This window comes from Barbus barbus (assembly GCF_936440315.1).
Source record: "Barbus barbus genome assembly, chromosome: 36".
Classification (NCBI taxonomy): Eukaryota; Metazoa; Chordata; class Actinopteri; order Cypriniformes; family Cyprinidae; genus Barbus; species Barbus barbus.
In genome coordinates, this window is record NC_136714.1 from 26,337,599 (window position 1) to 26,358,574 (window position 20,976).

The 20,976-nt window shown below is 35.6% G+C and overlaps 1 protein-coding gene across 1 annotated transcript in view; it reads left to right on the plus strand.

Moving 5' to 3' along the window:
- LOC306856049 (secretory carrier-associated membrane protein 1-like) overlaps positions 1-19,190 on the plus strand; it is a 31,263-nt gene extending 12,073 nt beyond the window's left edge. Inside the window, exons 2-9 of the mRNA XM_079395018.1 lie at positions 570-647; positions 1,747-1,857; positions 7,226-7,337; positions 10,939-11,067; positions 14,299-14,458; positions 14,537-14,638; positions 15,984-16,101; positions 17,084-19,190. Coding sequence (XP_079251144.1) covers positions 570-647; positions 1,747-1,857; positions 7,226-7,337; positions 10,939-11,067; positions 14,299-14,458; positions 14,537-14,638; positions 15,984-16,101; positions 17,084-17,233 — 960 coding nt within the window. The 3' untranslated portion in view covers positions 17,234-19,190. The remainder of the gene's footprint in view (positions 1-569; positions 648-1,746; positions 1,858-7,225; positions 7,338-10,938; positions 11,068-14,298; positions 14,459-14,536; positions 14,639-15,983; positions 16,102-17,083) is intronic.
- The last annotated feature ends 1,786 nt before the right edge of the window (positions 19,191-20,976 follow it).

Genomic DNA, 20,976 nt, shown 5'->3' on the forward strand with positions numbered 1-20,976 from the left:
TATATGGTCTACTCTGTACATACCATTTGTCTAATTATTTATTTCTTTATTTAAACTGTTATGTCTCAAAAAAAAGCATTGTAAAAAAAAAAAAAGTATTTTGAGGGTCTTAAAACACTCACTTTCTTCTAAAATCTATGTAGTTATTATTAAACATTTTTATGTATCTTTTTAACCCTGAAGAAGTCTATATTTTTCTTTTTTGTTGAAGAAAATAGAGATAGATTTTTGGAAATAGTTAATGTTTTAAAGTACTTTTTAGTTTTTTGTCAATAATATTGCATGTTGATAGTCACAGTTTCATGTGTTTAATAATGTTTAAAGTGTTTAATGATGCTGATGTGTTGTCGTCTTTGACATGAAAAAAGGTCATCAACAAATGTTTTCATAGTTTTCATTAACAAAATTGACACTATTAAAATGCACCAGGTTGATTGTCAGGTTTCTGTTTAGAAAACGTAAAAAACTCAGACAATCAGATTTAAAGCTTGTTAAAAGTAAACAAGCAAACTGCATACATTTTAATTCAAATACTTACAGGCAGTTTTCTCCCTCTGTTTTTTTTGCAGGATCCATCAGTGACTCAAGTAACGCGGACTGCCCCACCTGGCCTGGAGGAGTATAACCCTTTCACAGACACGAAGCCGGTGAGATGCCCAGGACAGAGACAAACTCACTCTTATATGAGATTCTGTAAATGTACAAAATGAACAAGTGTACAGGTTTCCTAAGGACAATAATAATTAGAACGGCTCGAAAATACCATCCGCCAACACACTCGGAGAAAAGAGCGAGCGGGAGGCTGGCTGCCTGTGTTAAGAAATGCTTTTTACATACCAGTGTTATTTTGGTACTATTGAGATACTATTATAGTTTTTATTAATATTTTCAAGTTAATAAAAAAAACCAGAAATTAGTTTTATTTAATTTAATTTCAAGTAACAAATGTTTTATGGCTTTAGTTTTAGTTAACTGTAATAACACGCATAAAAAATACTACCTACAAGATTTCAAACATTATAATTTTATTACATATCTCAGAAATATATTTATATGATATTATAATGTTCCTAAAATCTCAGAAATAAACTCTTGATTGAATCCAGTTTTTTTAATGAAAATATCTTGAATTTTTTGCATGCAATCAAACAATGAGATTGCAGCTGATGATAATTTCTTTCATCACGCTGGTAATGGAAGGTCAATTCGAGTACATTGCATTGTGGGATACAGTATTTCATGCCGTGTGCTCTGTTTAATACTACACATTTTGCCAAATGTTGTAGGTCATCCAAATGTGTGTATAAGGTGCGCTGTAAATATTCAGACTTAGTTTGAGTAGTAGCCTATGTTTTTTCTGAACAAGAGATAAATGCAGGCAAGGAAACAAACAGCACACATGCAGTACCAACAAATAACATAATTCACAGTGTGGTATAACTAGTGAAGCTGTACCAGCGTAGGGCTCGCTGCCCAGAACAGCCCACACTTACAGCACAAACCCGTCAGATTGCCAGTCAGCCAACTGAACGCTTTTATGTTACATTTTTCCCTTGCCTTAATTGTGTACATGAGTTGCTTTAATTTCTAAATGATCCACAACATTCAAAAACACTGACACATTCAGTCAGTCTGGATTTATGAATGAAAGGAAAAGATGTTATGTTGGTATTATCTTGCAAATTAGGTGAAAGCGTGTGGTGTTTTGGACTACAGTGTCTCAAATTTTATTTTGTGGCATTATAGGTCCCGCCAGGCTCCGCCCCTAAATCAGTCCCACCCACAGCCAACACACAGCCGGCCATCATGAAACCCACCGAAGAACCGCCAGCTTACACTCAACCTCAGCAGACACAGGTACATGCACCTCAATTTACTCTGTATTCAATTCTCTTAAAATGGAAGTATAGCAGCCAAAGAGTAGAAAAAGTTGCTCTTGTAAAAGTTGTCTAAATAGTTTTTTTGACATGGCACTAATGCTCTCAGGGGATGAGCAGTGCTTTATAGATGGTTGCATCATTTTCCTTTCTAACATTACAATGCTTTGGCTAGGACTGCATGATTAAGGGAAAAATGTGTTTGTTTTTCTCTTTGTATTATTAAAAAGTTTTTTTCTGCTTGTTATTAGGGCTGCATTGATTTGGTCAAGAAATACTAGTATTTAGGACATTTTTAAATATTAAACCAACAAACTTTTATTGGTAACACTTGGTGGCATTTGTTAACATTAGTTAATGTATTAACTAACATGAACAAACAATGAACAATTCATTTATTCACTATTTATTAATCTTTGTTAATGTTAGTTAATAAAAATAGTTGTTTATTGTTTATTAATGTTAGTTCACAGTGCATTAACTAATGTTAACAAGCACAACTTGTGATTTTAATAATGCATTAGTAAATGCTGAAATTAACTTTAACTTAGATTAATAAATGCTGTAGAAAAATTGTTCATTCTTAATTCAAATTTTATTTGTCACATACATATACAGTTCATGTTTACTAATGTAGTTATTTAATGAACCTTATTGTAAAGTGTTACCCTTTTATTTTGGTGAAAATCTGCAGTGAGCTTTAAAGCTTCTCTTTTGTTGACAACAGCCAGTATTCAGTAAGTTGATGAGCTGCTCATGTGTAAATGAACACAGTCCCATGTTTCACTCTGAAACACGCAGCACATATTTCTTTAGATATATTGCAGCCTTTGTAATTTGATAATCACACTAAGCCATATCACAGTTTGTTTTATTCCAATTAATCATGCAGCCCTAGTTGCGGTGGTGGTTATATTAATGAAGACTACTGGGCACTCTAAATGTGTTTCCTGTTCATTTACACTCACTGAGGGACGAGTCTAAATTATTTTATGTGTTAATTGACTGCATAAAGACTTTCTGAAACCTCAAACCCCTGTTTGGGTCTGTGTGAATCACAATCCCTGATGCAAACGTTGATGTCAGAGGATATTCGGCATGGAAAATCCTCCTTGATTTCACAGAAATATCCTCATTAGGACAACAGCAGGCAAGAGCTGCAAGCCAGTCTGCTCACGAGTGTGTTTTACTGTATAATTCAGCACGCCTTAGGGACAGGGACGCCTCGCTCCACACATATGGACACACAGACACACTTTGGGTGTGCGTCAGATGACTCAGTCGCTCGGGCTCCACGCGTGACGTCAGATGCTTTGAGTAAGGACACAACAAGGTGATCCAAATCTTCAGGAGGAGGCCGAATCTGAAGCTGCTGTTGTTTAGCTCAGAGTCTGTCGATTTAGTCTTTAGTTTGTAGTAGTAGCAGAGAGGAGTTGAGCCTCAGGGTGACAACAGAAGGCTTGTTAAAGGACTTGTTGCCCACTGACTTTATTAAGCCGTGCTTGTCACATGATTCTGCCTTCAGGGTAAGCTGGGTATTTCTGAGCCCTTAAAATGACCCAGAAACAAGGGCAGAATGCATCAACAGATTGACTTAGATAAGAGTGATTCTTAAAATTATAATCTGTCATAACTGGGACGCTGCTGTAACGAGTGCAGGATGTGTCGCCGCTATGAGGTCCGGAGCAGTCGGGACCTTATTTTTGGTCAAAACGTCTTTTCAACAGTATTCATTCATTTCATATTCATGCAAAAGTGCTTAAAACTCATTTTCAAACTCTACCGTGTGTGTTTGCCAAACATTATGGAGTGCAAACTATGAACACTCACATCCCACACAATATTTACATTATAACCAGTTCAGTTTATGGAAGTAAAAGTTTGGAAAGGTCTCTATCACTGTAGTGTTCATGTTTATGACTAGCTAAAAGTCAAGTTAATCTCACCAGCAGTTTAGTTCCTTACCTGCGTCATTGTATCCGACTCTATAAAGTAGTCCTTAAAGGTCCTCAACTTTTAGATTTCATCACTTGGATTCAGCAATTGTGGTTTTATAGAAGAGCTTGTTTCTGGCGCTGGGTTTTTTTATATTGTGACTGTTGATTTATATTTGGTAATAGGTTTACTTCTTATTTTTTTTTATGATAATAAGTAAATATGATGTTGTAGTGTGTTATTGTACTGACCAGATATGTGCTTAAATACCTGTATATTAAGATTGAATTAATTTATTTTATATAATTTTTTTATATTTTATTAAATATTTATTTAAAGAACATGGCTTTTAAAGTAATGCACAGTTAAGTCAACATTGCATTTTTTTTAAGTAATAAACAAACTGAGCGGTTTTCTCTTGTTTAATCAATCAACATATTATATTATATTATATTATATTTGAATATAGTAAGTGTGGTGGCTTCTGCCTTTTCTATGAAGAATCACTCTCAAAGTCTTGGGGTTTTGATGCCAGAGAATATACTTTTATTACAAAATGAGAATAAAGCCGAGAATTTTTCTGCAGAAAAGACCTCCAGAATGTTTTCTGTGTCCTCTTTAAATAGTTTTTCCTCTAGACGTGTTCAATACATTTCATACATACAGGTCCTTTTCAAAAAATTAGCATATTGTGATAAAGTTCATTATTTTCTGTAATGTACTGATAAACATTAGACTTTCATATATTTTAGATTCATTACAACACAACTGAAGTAGTTCAAGCCTTTTATTGTTTTAATATTGATGATTTTGGCATACAGCTCATGAAAACCCAAAATTCCTATCTCAAAAAATTAGCATATCATGAAAAGGTTCTCTAAACGAGCTATTAACCTAATCATCTGAATCAACTAATTAACTCTAAACACCTGCAAAAGATTCCTGAGGCTTTTAAAAACTCCCAGCCTGGTTCATTACTCAAAACCGCAATCATGGGTAAGACTGCCGACCTGACTGCTGTCCAGAAGGCCATCATTGACACCCTCAAGCAAGAGGGTAAGACACAGAAAGAAATTTCTGAACGAATAGGCTGTTCCCAGAGTGCTGTATCAAGGCACCTCAGTGGGAAGTCTGTGGGAAGGAAAAAGTGTGGCAGAAAACGCAGCACAACGTGAAGAGGTGACCGGACCCTGAGGAAGATTGTGGAGAAGGACCGATTCCAGACCTTGGGGGACCTGCGGAAGCAGTGGACTGAGTCTGGAGTAGAAACATCCAGAGCCACCGTGTACAGGCGTGTGCAGGAAATGGGCTACAGGTGCCGCATTCCCCAGGTCAAGCCACTTTTGAACAGAGAAGCAGCACTGGACTGTTGCTCAGTGGTCCAAAGTACTTTTTTCGGATGAAAGCAAATTTTGCATGTCATTCGGAAATCAAGGTGCCAGAGTCTGGAGGAAGACTGGGGAGAGGGAAATGCCAAAATGCCTGAAGTCCAGTGTCAAGTACCCACAGTCAGTGATGCTGGTGTTGGTCCACTGTGTTTTATCAAGGGCAGGGTCAATGCAGCTAGCTATCAGGAGATTTTGGAGCACTTCATGCTTCCATCTGCTGAAAAGCTTTATGGAGATGAAGATTTCATTTTTCAGCACGACCTGGCACCTGCTCACAGTGCCAAAACCACTGGTAAATGGTTTACTGACCATGGTATTACTGTGCTCAATTGGCCTGCCAACTCTCCTGACCTGAACCCCATAGAGAATCTGTGGGATATTGTGAAGAGAAAGTTGAGAGACGCAAGACCCAACACTCTGGATGAGCTTAAGGCGGCTATCGAAGCATCCTGGGCCTCCATAACACCTCAGCAGTGCCACAGGCTGATTGCCTCCATGCCACGCCGCATTGAAGCAGTCATTTCTGCAAAAGGATTCCCGACCAAGTATTGAGTGCATAAATGAACATAATTATTTGAAGGCTGACTTTTTTTGTATTAAAAACCCTTTTCTTTTATTGGTCGGATGAAATATGCAAATTTTTTGAGATTAGAATTTGGGGTTTTCATGAGCTGTATGCCAAAATCATCAATATTAAAACAATAAAAGGCTTGAACTACTTCAGTTGTGTTGTAATGAATCTAAAATATATGAAAGTCTAATGTTTATCAGTACATTACAGAAAATAATGAACTTTATCACAATATGCTAATTTTTTGAAAAGGACCTGTATGCATATGTGTTTCCTTTATACATACAATTCGATTCCTCCCTAGAGGGGGTGGTGATGGCGCAGTGGATAAGACACATGCGTTTGGTGTGAGAGACCCGGGTTCGAATCCACTGTGAGACACCAATGTGTCCCTGAGCAAGACACTTAACCCCTAGTTGCTCCAGAGGCGTGCGACCTCTGACATATATAGCAATTGTAAGTCGCTTTGGATAAAAGCGTCAGCTAAATGAATACATGTAAATGTATAAATGTAGAGGAATATGATTATAATGGAAGAATAACTTGATACATAAATGGCTAAATTCACATTAATTATACTTGATTAATTCATGTTTTGACTTATAAAAATCTTCTACATAAGTAATATGATTCTTTATTTATTAACCAAACAAAACTAATGTCATTTAAAAAAAAAAAAAATGATTTTCTTGTTTGATCTAGATTATACTGTATTATGTTATGTTATGTTATGTTATATTATATAATATATATATATATATATATGTATATGTGTGTGTGTGTCTGTCATTTCAAAAAATTACTTTAACATTTTTTTTTTTTAATTTAGTATTGACTTTGTACTGAAATCATGAAGTATATACTTACTAATGTTAAAACGTCTGAGGTTTTGTTTTTAAAGAAATGAATACTTTTTATTAAGCCAGGATGTATTAAATTAATTAAAAGTAACAGTAAAGACGATTATAATGTTTCAAACATTTCTATTTAAAATAAATGCTGTTCTTTTGAAATTTCTGTTTATCAAAGAATCATGAAAAAAAAATTGATCTGTTCCACAATCATGAAGCAGCACAAGTTTTCAGCATTGATAATAATCAGAAATGTTTCTGCCTTGGTGAGCAGAAGAGATGTCTTGAATGGCAGTAAAGCTTTACATACTCATACATAAGCCTTACATAAGCCATAATCAGTTATCATATAGGTAGTCATATTCAAATTTACAGTGTATAACGACACGCCAGATAAGATATGCAGTGAATAAACAAGACCAGACTTGTATTGTCAGTCAGACAGTGATCGGCCCTCACGGGTCTGAGTTTCACATGTGTTTGTGATTGGTTCTGACAGCTGTGTCTCCAGAAAATGCCTTTGCTGTGTTTGAAGTTATGTTCTGCTGTGCCTGTAAGCAGAATTACTTTGTGTTGATAACCGCCTTGTGTCTGTGCGTGTAGGATCAGGCGCGAGCCCAGGCGGAGTTATTGAAACGACAGGAAGAGCTGGAGAGGAAAGCCGCTGAGCTGGACCGCAGGGAGAGGGAGATGCAGTCTCTCAGCGCATCAGGTGGTGAGTTATTAGCCTCGTGTCAAGCCTGTCTATGCTACATCGCTTATTCAGAAACCGCCCACTCAGACCGAAAGTTACTGACATGTCAAGTCACCTACCACTGCTAGGTACTTTTACACATCAAATGGAACCGGTTAGTCTCATTTACGAAGACTTCAGCATAAAATCCCATTCACAATGCAGCTTATTCTGACCAAAATGGTCGAAAATTCATAAAGTGCATTACATCACCATGCATCATATTTGGTAAATGAAATCTGATGTGTTGCTTACTAATTTTAAGGTGTTGGTTACAAAATAGTGCCTGTTATGCTCAAACACATCAGACTTTAGCACAAAATAGGATGTATTTTGTAGCATTTTTGCTTTTGATGACTATTTGTAAGATCAACAAGTCTTGTATTCTCCCTTAATCAGCAGAAGAACACCACAAAGTCATGACTCTTGTCTGAATCTGAGCCAGATTACAAAGATTTGTTCAATTCTCAGCCTATTTTCACGTGCATGACAGTATTTAATGCCTAATCCTGATTTCCACTTTTTTTTACTACTTTACAGATTGTAAGTTAAATCATAATTTTGAGTACTTTTTTGCCACTAAATCTTTTAACATTTGACTGCTTTTGTTTTTTGATAAGTGTATTAAAGCTGATGCATATATAACGTGAAAAAACTATGTAATGAGACGGTTTTATTTATATTTTTAAAAATCATAAATGGTGGAAAAACTGAAACTGTGACGAGGAATAAGAAACGGGTACTTTTGCAAATTAAAAAGGAGTTTAAAAAATATGGTGATTGTCACAGTGCACACAACAGGGAAGAACGAGGAAGACGAGGATAAAGTCAAATTAACAGTCTTTAATGACATCTGACAAGGCAAGACGAGGCATTGCTGACACACAGAAACACCGGGAGTAACGAGTAGACCAGACTAAAACTAACTGAACAGACAGGAACTGAATACACAGGCTAATTAAACACACACAGCTGAACTAAATCATAATCAAACATAACAAGGACAGGAAAATGACCACATATGGAAACATGAGGGCGGGAAACACAAGACACACGACACAAGGCTGATAGGTGCACACAGTAGGGAGGAACGAGGAATACGGAGACGTTGAGTAAACTCAAATTAACAGTCTTTAATGACATCCAACAGGGCAAGACAAGGCAGGACTGACACACAGAAACACCAGGAGTAAAGAGTAGACCAGACGACAAAGAACTAAACAGGCAGGAACTAAATACTAGAGTTGGGTACCGTTCACATTTGAACCGGTACGGTACCAGGTATCAATACCTGAAATTGGATACCGGTACCCAACAGTACACTAGTTCATATCGCGATTCCAATTAACCTTCTTCTATTCATCCAAAAATTTACGAATTCCGTTGCATTCCGCGCTATAGAGTAAATTCCGTTTTTATGAATGGACTCTGCCATCCTGTCCGTGTTTTCGCCGGAAACCATATATGAGCCTAGAAATGTAAGGACACTTCAGAACATTTCGGTTTGCCCTGTGTTGTTTTAAAGAGTTGCAGGGTTGACATCATGTCACAGGGTCTCTCTCTCTCTCTCGTATGCGCGCAAATGCGTTCTCAGGTACCGAAATTTGGTACCGAATTATTTAAAGGGGACCTAACACACACAGTTTCACCCAATCTCATGTTAATCTTGAGTACCTATAGAGTAGTACTGCATCCTTCATATCTCCAAAAAGTCTTTAGTTTTATCATATTAATAAAAGAAAGATACAGCTTTACGATTCTCTCTGGAAAAAGCCGAGCTCCTGGAGGCGCTCTGTGTGGGCGGAGCTAAAGAGTGATGAGCACTTGCGCCGATCGCCAACATTTGATACCGTTTCACTTACTGTCTGCAGTTCTGAATCATGACCGGGATCTTTTATAGCTGGGACTGCTCCATCTCTCAGTATTACACGATGTGCAAATCCAGCGTCGAAGCCTAGTTTATAAAACGTTCGTCAACAAAACACTTGAGAAACTCCATTGCTGCCCCCGAAAAAACAAACTGTATCCACTGTTCACGTAACGGTGGGTTCTTTTGGGAAGCTAAACAAGGTTATCTTTCCCTCACAACCAAAAACACACTTCTTTAGAGACATTCTTCCCGAGCAGGTCCCGTTCAGCGCTGCCGAATGAAACGCGTTGAGCTCGGTCTCGCTCTGGTCGATGCGTGCACGGGTGCGTTCTTCTGGGAGTAATGCCCATATAAGGAGTTCCACCGTCATTTACGTCAGCAAGAAACACGATCGAAAAAAAACTCTCCGAAACTTGTACGAACCCGGAAGTGAGGTTTTTGGCACAGAAATACTGTTATACGTCCAAATTGTTTTTTGAAACTTTGTCCATGCTTAGCATGAGAATCCAACTCTTTAACAGTGTAGACAACTCTGAATGCATGAAACAGCATTGTACCCCCCCTTTAATGTGAATCGGTACTCGATAGTACTGACGCAATTCGGTCGGTATCCTTAAAAGTACCGAGTTCGGTACCCAACACTACTAAATACACAGGATGAAACTAGATAATTAATAAAACACAGCTGGATAAGAATTAACTAATCAAACTAAACAAGGACAGGAAAATGACCAAATAAAGAAACCGGAACAAAGACGGGGAAAACGAAATCAAAACAGACCATAACTGTGACCGGTGATAAGCAAATATATAACTCAAAATTAATAATAGAGGAATACGTTAATTTATTAATCAACAAAAGGTGTGACTCTTCAGTTTTGGTTAAAAGGCTTTAAATTCTTTTGTATTGATTAAATTTAGTAGTGGAGGTGATGCTTAATATGAAAAAAGATTCACGAGTTTTGAATGTTACCTTGTTATTACTGCAGTTACCCCTTTTTATTAATTAAAAAAAATCAGAAATTCTTTGAAATTTGAAATTATACATGAACCATAATAAAGCATGCTACATATAGATCAGGAATGCTATTTGAACTTCTTATTGTATGACATTTATAAGAACACAATGTGAGAATTACCCATATTAACTCTTTCTTTGGAACGAATGGAATTTAATTCAGTTCCTTTGAATTTATTACTCCTGATTGCTCAAAAAGTTGGTATTTTCAGTTTTGTAAATTTATCTTAAATTTATTTTAATTTATATCATTACTTAAATGTAGTAGTGGAAGTGATGCTTCTTTAAAAAAAAGTGTTGGTTAAAAAGTTAAGGCTTTAGCCTACACCTTTTTTATTAATATGTATAATTATATACAAATATTGTGAATGAGAACTGAAATAGATTCTTGATGACAATGATGAATTGAAATGTCAAGCAGTTGTAGCCGTTTTTGTGTGCAATATGCATCAGCTGATCTGTAGACATTCGTTCTGTGGTTGAGACAGTATCATGCTTGTCATCTCACACAATCAACTTTAGATTTAGTGTGATTTACTGTCTCTGTGCACCAGAAGGAGAGGAAAAACAATTACTGTTCTGTTTCCTAGTTCTATACCCCAGTTTACCACCTTTTGTCATCATGCTCCTATTGCATTATCCACCTCTTTCTTTCCACTTTCATTTGATTTTCCTGTTTCCTTCTTGTTTCTAAGGGAGGAAAAACAACTGGCCGCCCCTTCCAGAGAAGTTTCCGGTGGGTCCGTGTTTCTATCATGACATATCAGTGGACATCCCTGTGGAGTACCAGAAAACCGTCAAGATCATGTACTATCTGTGGATGTGTGAGTAACTCTTGACCAATCCCATAATGCCATGAGCCCAAAAACGGTAACCAAACATACTGCCTGTGAAGGCCGGCCAATCACAACAGAGGTCATTTACATATGCAGTATGAGTCTTAAAGGTACAGTAACAAATACAGCCTGTTATACTGTAGTTCAGACAAAGATGGAAAATGTTCATACTGAATGCTAAATTAGAAACCTTGAAATATTACCTTAGAAACCTTGACTAACATTGTAAATTATCTTTTTTGAAAGAAATGCTATAAAACTGTAGAGTCAGTCGGTGTAATCCTCTTTCAGGATTTTTTCATCTTTCAGGTCCGTTCGAACCCGAATTTTTTTTGAAAAAAGATACTTAATATTTTTAAACTAAAGTTTATAAGCCATACAAGTTGGAGTTTTGAATGTTGCCATATTGTTGCATTTAGCCCTTTTTATTAAAAAAATGAAATTCTTTGAAATCTAAAATTACACATGAATCACATAAAAAAAGATAAATAAGTAAAAAAAATAAGAATATATTATTTGACAATTACCTATATTGACCCCATTGGAATGAATGGAATTTAATTACATTCCTTTAAATGTATAACTCATGATCGCTCAAAAACAATCCAAATTTATGAAACCTACATATTTATTTTTGACTACATCTTTTTAGAGTAATATTCATTCTGAAAAGTTTTCAAACAAAATCTAACTTTACTCACATGAACTTTCACTTTTAGATGAAAAAGTGATAAATGTTTCATGCTGCAATTGTTAGGCACACACATTCATACATTCACAAAAAAAAAAAAAAAGAAATGGCAAGTGACACATTGAATGAAATGTGAAATCTTGAAGTAGAAATGCTAAAAAACCATTTGAAAACCTACTTGAAGAATCTTGGAAATTATCATGTTTTCCAGTGTCGACTGTTATTTAGTTGTTGAGTACACAGCTGTGTCCATCTGGGAAGCGTGTCTGGTTTTTGCTTTGTGTAATAATAGTGTAAAGACTCTGGGGAAATGAAATGAATAGACTTCAGCGGTGTTTGTGCCTCCCAGAGAAACTGGTGGTGTGTTTACTAGATGAGATCAGTCACATGATATTAGACGCGTCATGTGATGGAGGTATCATGTGATTAGTATCAGACTGGTGTTTACATTTCGCCTCATCTTTTTTTGTAGGAATTTGGAAGTGAATTGGGCAGAGAGCGACAGAGACACTTGAGTAACTCAAGACATTCTTGTCAGTTGTGCAGTAAATGTGGTGAAAGAGCCGAAGGTGTTTTCTCACACTGCCGAATTCCACACCAAAACTGCTGAGGATGTAGACAGACTCCGTGACTCAAATTGAATGCATACTGTACAACTTGCCGGGCCATTACTTTTTTGAAGCAAGATATTCTATATATTCTTAAGATAAGTTATGCATGGTGAACTGTAATATTGACCTGTCCGACTTGAGAATTGAGTGTAAACCACACTTAAAATCAACTGTCTTAAATTGACACTCTTTTTAATTGATAATATAATCTGACTGGGACTTTACAAAAAGGTCTCTTTAGCCCGATTCGGACGGTAATTGTTTCTCATATGGACGTCTGTAAAAATACATTTGCATATCACCTCAGTGATAAAACTCATGGATTCGGATAGTGATTTATTCACAGTGGAGGAGCGAGTTGAGTGATCCTGTGCACCTGGGCGTGCTGCTCACGTGACCAGTCACATGATTGTGTGCTAAAAATTTATTATTTAAAAATACTTACGTAAAATGTAGCTATTCTTATTATTCCAAGCATATTTTATAATATATAATCATTTATTATTTGATTATTTAAATCTCCTGTTTAAAAATAGGAAAATAGACTCGCTATAGCTTTATATAATTATACGCTATATATATATATCTGTTTATAATACACATTTTAAAATTGTATTGCATACCTGCTTCTGCCATAATAAAGACCCATTTCGAATGTTTACGTGCTTTTCTTCTCTTTCTGCTCCCAGTCGCTGTGGTGGAGCAGTTATGAAGTATTGTTCTTTTAAATACTTTCCAGCATTTCAGAAATAAATATGTATGCAAATTACACTGAAGTACGTTATGGTGTTCAGGAGTGCTCAAAAAGGGTTTAAACACTGAATTTTGAATTGATTTCTTCTCCTAAACTAGTTTAGATAGGGCTATTGATAACATTAGTTAACTACATTAAGTAATTTAGACACTTCTGTTCAAAATTGTGGGGTTGGTAAGACTTTTTAATGATTTTGAAAGTCTCTTCTGCTCACCAAGGTTGCATTTATTTGATCAAAATGTGTAATAATATTGCAATTGAAAATAACTGTATTTTATATGAATATGTTGTCAAATATAATTTATTGCTGTGATGCAAAGCTGTATTTTCAGCATCATTACTCCAGTCTTCAGTGTCACATGATCCTTCACAAATCATTCTAATATACTGATTTGCTGCTCAAGAAACGTTTCTGGTTATTATCAATGTTGAAAACAGATGTGCTCCCGAATATTTTTGTGGAAACTGAGATACATTTTTTCAGAATTCTTTGATAAATACAAAGTTCTAAACAACAGCATTTATTTGAAATAGAAATCTTTTGCAACGTTATAAACAGAGGATTCCCTGTGAATGATGGGGTGAGTGTGTGTGTGTGTGTGTGTGTGTGTGTGTGTGTGTGTGTGAGAGTGTGTGTGTGAATACGCTCTGGCTCAGCTTTAGCTTATATAAATGATTGAACAGTCTGGCTTTGAGCTCTACTAATAATGGAGCAACTTCTGTGTGACTTTGAAGAAGTTTTACAATAATTCAGTTAATATAACAGAGACTGTGAATATTTAGAGCGCTTTAATTATTAACAGGTTCTTGGATGAAACGATTCATACAACTTGTAAATTTCTCATTTTTGTTCTAGTAACAGTTGAGTTTTTATTTTATAAATTGTTAAACTTTGCTAAATGGTAACCACATTATGTATTTTGGATTTATTTTAATTAATTTGTTACTTTTTAACATTTAAATCAGTTTTAGTCATTGTTTTCATATGTAATCTTTATAGCATAGATTTCCCAAAGTTTCAACAGGTGTGTGCAAAAAATGGATTAAAGTTTCCTGCGAAGAAATACTTTATAGTAAATTTCTTTCCCCATATTATGTTTTGTAAGAATAACAAATGAGGGATGTTTCTTCATGGTCTCTTTTCTCCTGTTCCTCTCTTGCAGTCCACACGGGGACGCTGTTTGCCAATATATTCGGCTGTTTGTCGTGGTTCTGTGTAGATGTGTCGAGGGGAGTGGATTTTGGTCTGGCCATGCTCTGGTTCATTCTCTTCACACCCTGTTCATTTGTCTGCTGGTACAGACCTCTGTATGGAGCGTTCAGGTACACACACACACACACACACACACTACCTTTATGGGGAACTCAGACTATAACTGTTTTCTTTCTCTTTTTCTGTAGGAGTGACAGCTCTTTTAGGTTCTTTGTATTCTTCTTCATCTATATTTGCCAGTTTGGTGTCCATGTGCTGCAAGCCATTGGCATTGCAGGTTGGGGAGCCAGGTGAGGAAACACACACACACACACCAGAATCAGAAATTAACCCGGACAAAAGGGCAAAAACACTGCTGGAAGGGATAAAAATGCCCTAGATATTTAAAAAGTTGCCCTTATTAAGCATTTCAATCTATTTAAAAAAAATACTTTGTTACATTTATATATTTTAAATGTATGTTTTTCTTAATGGGTGAAGATTTATTTTAATTTATTTTTTATGAAGTGAGACTATTTAGTTTTTATCAAAGATAAGCTCTTAAAACCTTTTTACAGTTTTATTGTTTATTTATAGTCCAGTTATATATAGTTATTTTCCACTTGTTTGTCGACACCAATATAGATGATGTTGCTGATATTTTGTTAAATTAATTTTTTTTTATTCTTGTTCTGTTTAATGATGCATTTAAGTGCTTCTAACACCAAAATTTTAGATTGTTGAATATCTAACTAAACTTAAATGCAAATTTTATTGAAAGGAAACAAGTAAAATCTCTAAAAGTGGGCAAAAAGCATTCACAGCAGCTTCAAAATTTGAAGTATTGTGTGTCGGCTTGCTCGCTGTATCCATGGCCATGCGTGTAGCATTAACGCTGTCATATCTGACTATAACATGTCATATAGCCTATAACACGCTCACACGTTCGTTTTTTAACATTTTGGGAGGAGCAAAATGTGCATAGCCTATTTCAACAAGCAGATGCATTTACACTTGTCCAGTTTCGTCTGGAATGCGTCCCAAACATAAGTGGTTTGAGTGATCGGATTCAGAGGACTGGTCTTTTCACGATCGGATAGCTGTCCGACCAGAGAAAGCGCATGAAGTGAGCAGGTGTAAACAGGCCCAGAGAGAGTGCTCTCTGCTCTCTCTCCCTCAGTTAACATGCGTGCTATCACAAGCGTAGCAGTCATTTACATCACTCATAAGTCACATGAACCGATCAAATATGGCTTTGGCGGGACAAAAATTCGTTTTGGCAGCCGCCAAAAAATTTTCAATGCAGGAAAAACCCTGTGTATTTTGTGGCTTATTTACATCTACATTTGAATACATTTTTTAGGTAATTTGAATACATTTTTCACAATGATGAATTTTGTCGTTTAATTTTCTCAGATGGAGAACATGCTGATTTTTATAAGGGTAAAAAACAAAAGCATTCCCATAAATGGCAAAAATGCAAATAAACCTTTTAAATCAAGTCTAGGTGGCAATTAATGGCACTTGATAAAAATGTTAATTTCTGACAGACACTTTCACTTTCCTTCCATTTCACATGATTTTTCCTCCCTGCATCACATTTACATTGTAACATCATGAACGTTATGAAGACTGATCCATTGTTTGTGTTTGTAGTGGCTGGATCTCGGCGCTGACCGGGCTGAACACAAGTATTCCCGTCGGCATCATCATGATCCTAATTGCTGCCCTCTTCACCGCGTCGGCTGTCATGTCTCTCATCATGTTTAAAAAGGTGCTTCACCTTAAACAATTCATAACATATACATATAATATGTGCTTAATCTCAAATGCACTTACATAGATTTCAGAGCTTAACCAAAACAGTGTTGTTATCTAAAACTAAAACTGTTTAAGTAATTTTTCTTCATTGAAATAAAGCTGAAATAAAATATAAATATTAAATTAAAAACTTCAAACTATTGAAGAAACTGTGACTTGGCAACAAACTGAAATAAGTTTAAGTTCTAAAATGACTAAAACTAAAACTGAAATAAAAATAAAGTTAAATAGAAATATTTTAAAAAGCCCAAAAACGAATAAAACTGACAAAAGCACAATAAAATTACTAAAATTCCCACTAAAATTTAAATGAAAACTGAGAAAATAAATATAAAAGCTAATTTAACTAACTGAAATAAAATAAGTTTAAGTTAAGAAGTATTAAAATAACTTCAACTGCAATAAATAAAAAAGTTCAATATAAAAAAAACTAATAAAAAGGATAAAAGCACGTAACAAATACAAGCTTATACTATAAATATAAAAGCTAATTCAAAATAACACTAAACCATAAACACATTAAAAATTGCTTTTACAGTTGACTTTATTTCTACTGTTATTTAATTTTAACAGGTTGGTTGTTATAAGTGCCTATATAGAACAAGTCATTTCCAGTAAAACACGTGAATTAGAATTATGAGTAATGTTAAGAAATGTTTCGTTGGCAACTAATTGAAATAAAACAAGTTGAAGTATTAAAAAGAATAAAATTATAAGTGAAATAAAAAACAAAGCTAAATAAATGGAAAATATAAAACTAAAAGCTCATTTAAAATGTTTAATCGTTTAAAATAAATACTATAATAGTACAATAATAATACTGAAACACATTGAAAATCTGTCAGTTTTAACTGGTTTTACAGTTTAGTCCTTCATTTCTCATTTTAACCCGGTTAGGTGTTAGTAGAATCAAACTTGCATGTGTTTATTTGCAGGTTCATGCGCTGTACCGAACCACCGGCGCCAGTTTCGAGAAGGCGCAGCAGGAGTTCGCCACCGGCGTCATGGCCAACAAAACGGTGCAAACCGCCACCGCTAACGCCGCCGCCTCTGCTGCCCGGGGAGCCTTCAAAGAGCAGATCTGATTGGTCCAGAGAACTCCAACTCCGCCCATGCTACTTTGACCCTACCCTCTGCATTCCTCCTAACTGTCTTTACAGCCAATCATCAGCTCTGACTGGCTGTTCAAGACCACACCCACTCTCTTTGACTTAATACACTCCTGTGACTGACTGAGACCCCACCCACAGCCCCTCCCCTCCTGTCAATCAGCAGGTGTGCTCACCTGTTCTTTAGTTGGAGTGTGTGTGTGTGTGTGTGGAACGCCTGTCTGTGTGTGAACAGCCTAATGAGTCACATTATATGTTCACATCACTGTTGGGTGTCAGTTTGTCCCTGTTAAACAACAGGAAGTGATGTCATCCAGTGTCCTTTTATGGGATCCAAGGAAAAAAGAATGGTTATGCCCTCACAGGTCTGTCATCTCTGCTTAAACACTCGTAAAATCACACGTCCAGGTCGCAATTAACCTCAAAATCAAAAGAAAATCAACATTTACCATATTCCGTCTCATTTTCGTGACAGTTGAGCATATTTAAATTGGCTATTAACCATTAAAAAAATCAGTTTTGCGTTACATTCTGCTTAATTGTCACAAATGTCATAATGCAAATGCCATGTACGTGAAATAATTTTTTGCATTACAAAATGTTTGCTTTTCTGTAGATTTTGAGGTACATGACATTTTGCATTCAAAAATACAATTTTCTTTGGATTTTGGGTTATAATATTACCTTTTTCATAACAAAATTTAGCTTGTCTTTGAATTTTGCGGCATAATATGACCTTTTGTGTAACAAAATGTGGCTTTTCATTCAATGTTAGGGTATAATACAACCTTTTGTGTAAAAAACTTGCCATTTCATTGGATTTCGAACTATAACGTGACATTTTGCATTCAAAATGGTCACTTTTCTTTGGATTTTGGGATATAACATGATATTTTGCATAAAAAAACAATAGATTTTTCTTTGGATTTTGTGGTGTAATATGAACTTTTCTTGGCGCAGTTCGCCCAACTATCATTGTAAACGCTTCATCCCTCAAATGAGCCATCAGAACACAAAGACGTCCATCAGATGTGTCCGTAAACGCTCCACACGCAACTCAGAGGGTCTCTTTACCTGTAAATATATAAATATATATATATATTAAACCTGTATGATGACGAAGTATTGACTGATCTTAAACACATTAATGATTTTGAGGCTTTCTGGTTTCTTTTTTTCTTTTTAATAGAGTTGTTTTGGAATGGAAACTAATTTTTAAAAGCGTGAACCACTCAGGATAAGTTCCTGCACATGCATGGAAACTTGCTGAGCTCTCTGTAGGATAAACTGGAAAACACTTTTAAAATCACAATTAAAATCTGTGCATTGCCCCAAACATCACTAACGATGCGTGTCATTTATCCTGCAGATGTGTGTAAGACTGCCGTGCTGGGCCGTCCTAATGTTGGATCCTGAATCACATCGTCAGTCGTCATTTGTTGGTTTGTCGTTTGAAGCGTAGAGCTTTTTAAATAGTTTGTTTTCCTCTTTTTATTGACTGGAGCAGAGAACCTTGTAGCCTTGGTTACTGTCGCCAAGAGACAGCCAAGTTTTGCGATTATGGGATATGCATCAAGAGGCAAATTGATCTTGATCTTAACCTTTCAGCAACACTCTGTGTGTGTGTGTGTGTGTGTGTGTGTGTGTGTGAGAGAACAAACTGTTCATCACCTATTTTCAGTATTGAGTTTGTTTGAAGTCTTTTTAATTTATAACTTTAAAGAAATAGTTCACCCAAAATGGTCATTTTTTTGGGTGAAATATTTCAATATGTTCTTTATTTTGTTTAAAATGTCATTGAGTGTGTCGTATTTGTGTTCTGAATCTTTTTTTCAGTCATGTACGGTTCTCTTTACACTGTGTGTGTGTGTGTGTGTGTGTGTGTGTTACTGCAAGTCGTTCTTCATTTTATAAATAAATTTCAACAAATGGCACCTGAATGTTCCTCTATTTTTGTTTGTTTTAAAACGCTTCCATTTAAAACAGAAAAGAATAAACGCAAGAATCTGTTGGGAGTGCGAGAAGACAGATAAACTGACGTGACCTCTTGTGTTTGGTGCAATGGATCGTGGCTTTAAGATGTCTTTTTTTAATTTAGTGATGTTAGTTGATTTAGTTGAAACCGGATCAGTGAGGAATGGATTGAAGAAAGAGCATCACCGGTTGTACTGCTACTACTACATTAACATTTAAAAGAGACGCGAGGGATATTTGTATATTTTGTAAAACTAAAGGAACGGTGGGCTGTCGTCCTGAATTTCATTGTACTGTACAAATGCACTCCTGTCTCGCTCCCTTAGTCGCATGTTGAGTAGTTTGAGTTTTGTATATTTATTGTATTAACACAAAAATAAAAAACAACATAAACCACGTGTCTTATTTATTATGTAATGATTTTCATTTCTGTTATTTATGTAGGTGTATATCTGTATGTGTGTAATCTAGTTAATCTGGATTACACATATTAGGATTACTTTTAGATTATTATGTACCATATTGATTGGAAAAAAAAATATATATATATTATATATGTAGTTGTATACAACTATATAATATCAAAATGTTTTGTATGTTGTCATGATAAGAAAACATGCTTTGTTTTTTCACATTAGAAACGAGCATGTCCTTCTCAACCTGCTGACTTCACTCTTCTCTTGGAAAAAAATTGATGTTAATAATCTTGTAATGATTCCTGCCCCCTCCAGGATGATTATAGATCAGTCTTAAGCTTTACTGTGCAGTATTTATGCGTTAATATACTGCAAAACTATAGCAAATGTGATCATAAACACCTGGTTTAATGTTATGCAAAGCTCTTTAGATGAGTGTACTGAAACATATTTCCATCGAAATGTATAAGAAATCATCTAATTTTGATTGTTTTAGGTATAATTGAATTTGAACATTTGTGCACAAAAAGTATAGTCGTTTATATCTGTTAACTACAAATATTAGTATCTCACATACAGATAAAACCCCGAAAGAAATCTCTAAAAACGTGAAACATCTGATTGAATCAGTAACAGGCGTCACGTGATAATCTGTCACGCTTCATCTGGGGTCTAAATAATAATGTACACCTGGATAATTACACTGAGAAACTTTAATAGCGATTGAGCTAGGAAATACACAGTAATATGCGCAAACAAAATAATTATTATTTATACCCCTCCCATACTGAATCTCTCAGTAGAGGACGGTATTTCACCACAACTCAAAATTACACTCCTGAAAGCGTATTAAGTTCAAAACTGTCTAATTTTACTGATATTATCCATTCATTTGCTTCTTTTACACTCACCCAGTTGAGAACAGACATTTTAAAAAATATATTACAAATTATATTACTAAAATGAATGACTTGCATGCACAGTAAGTATTATTTATGTGACACCCCCTCCATATCGATACCAGGACACAGAGAGAAAAACAACAGCAAAGCTGACATTTTCCCTCATGATTTGACTAAAATGAGTCGCACCTTTCTTACCTGCGCGGTCACGTGATCGCTGAGGAATGAGCTGCAGTCTTGACGTGTGTCAGGCGTTCTGAAATATTCAGTGACGCTGGGCGGAGCTTACATGAATATTCATGAGCTTCCTGAAAATATCAGTGCACTCACCACTCGAGTTTTGTTCATATGAGCACAACAGTTTGTAGATATGTTATGTTTGATTTCATGATTACTGCCTGTCATTAGGATATGTGTTAGAAACCCT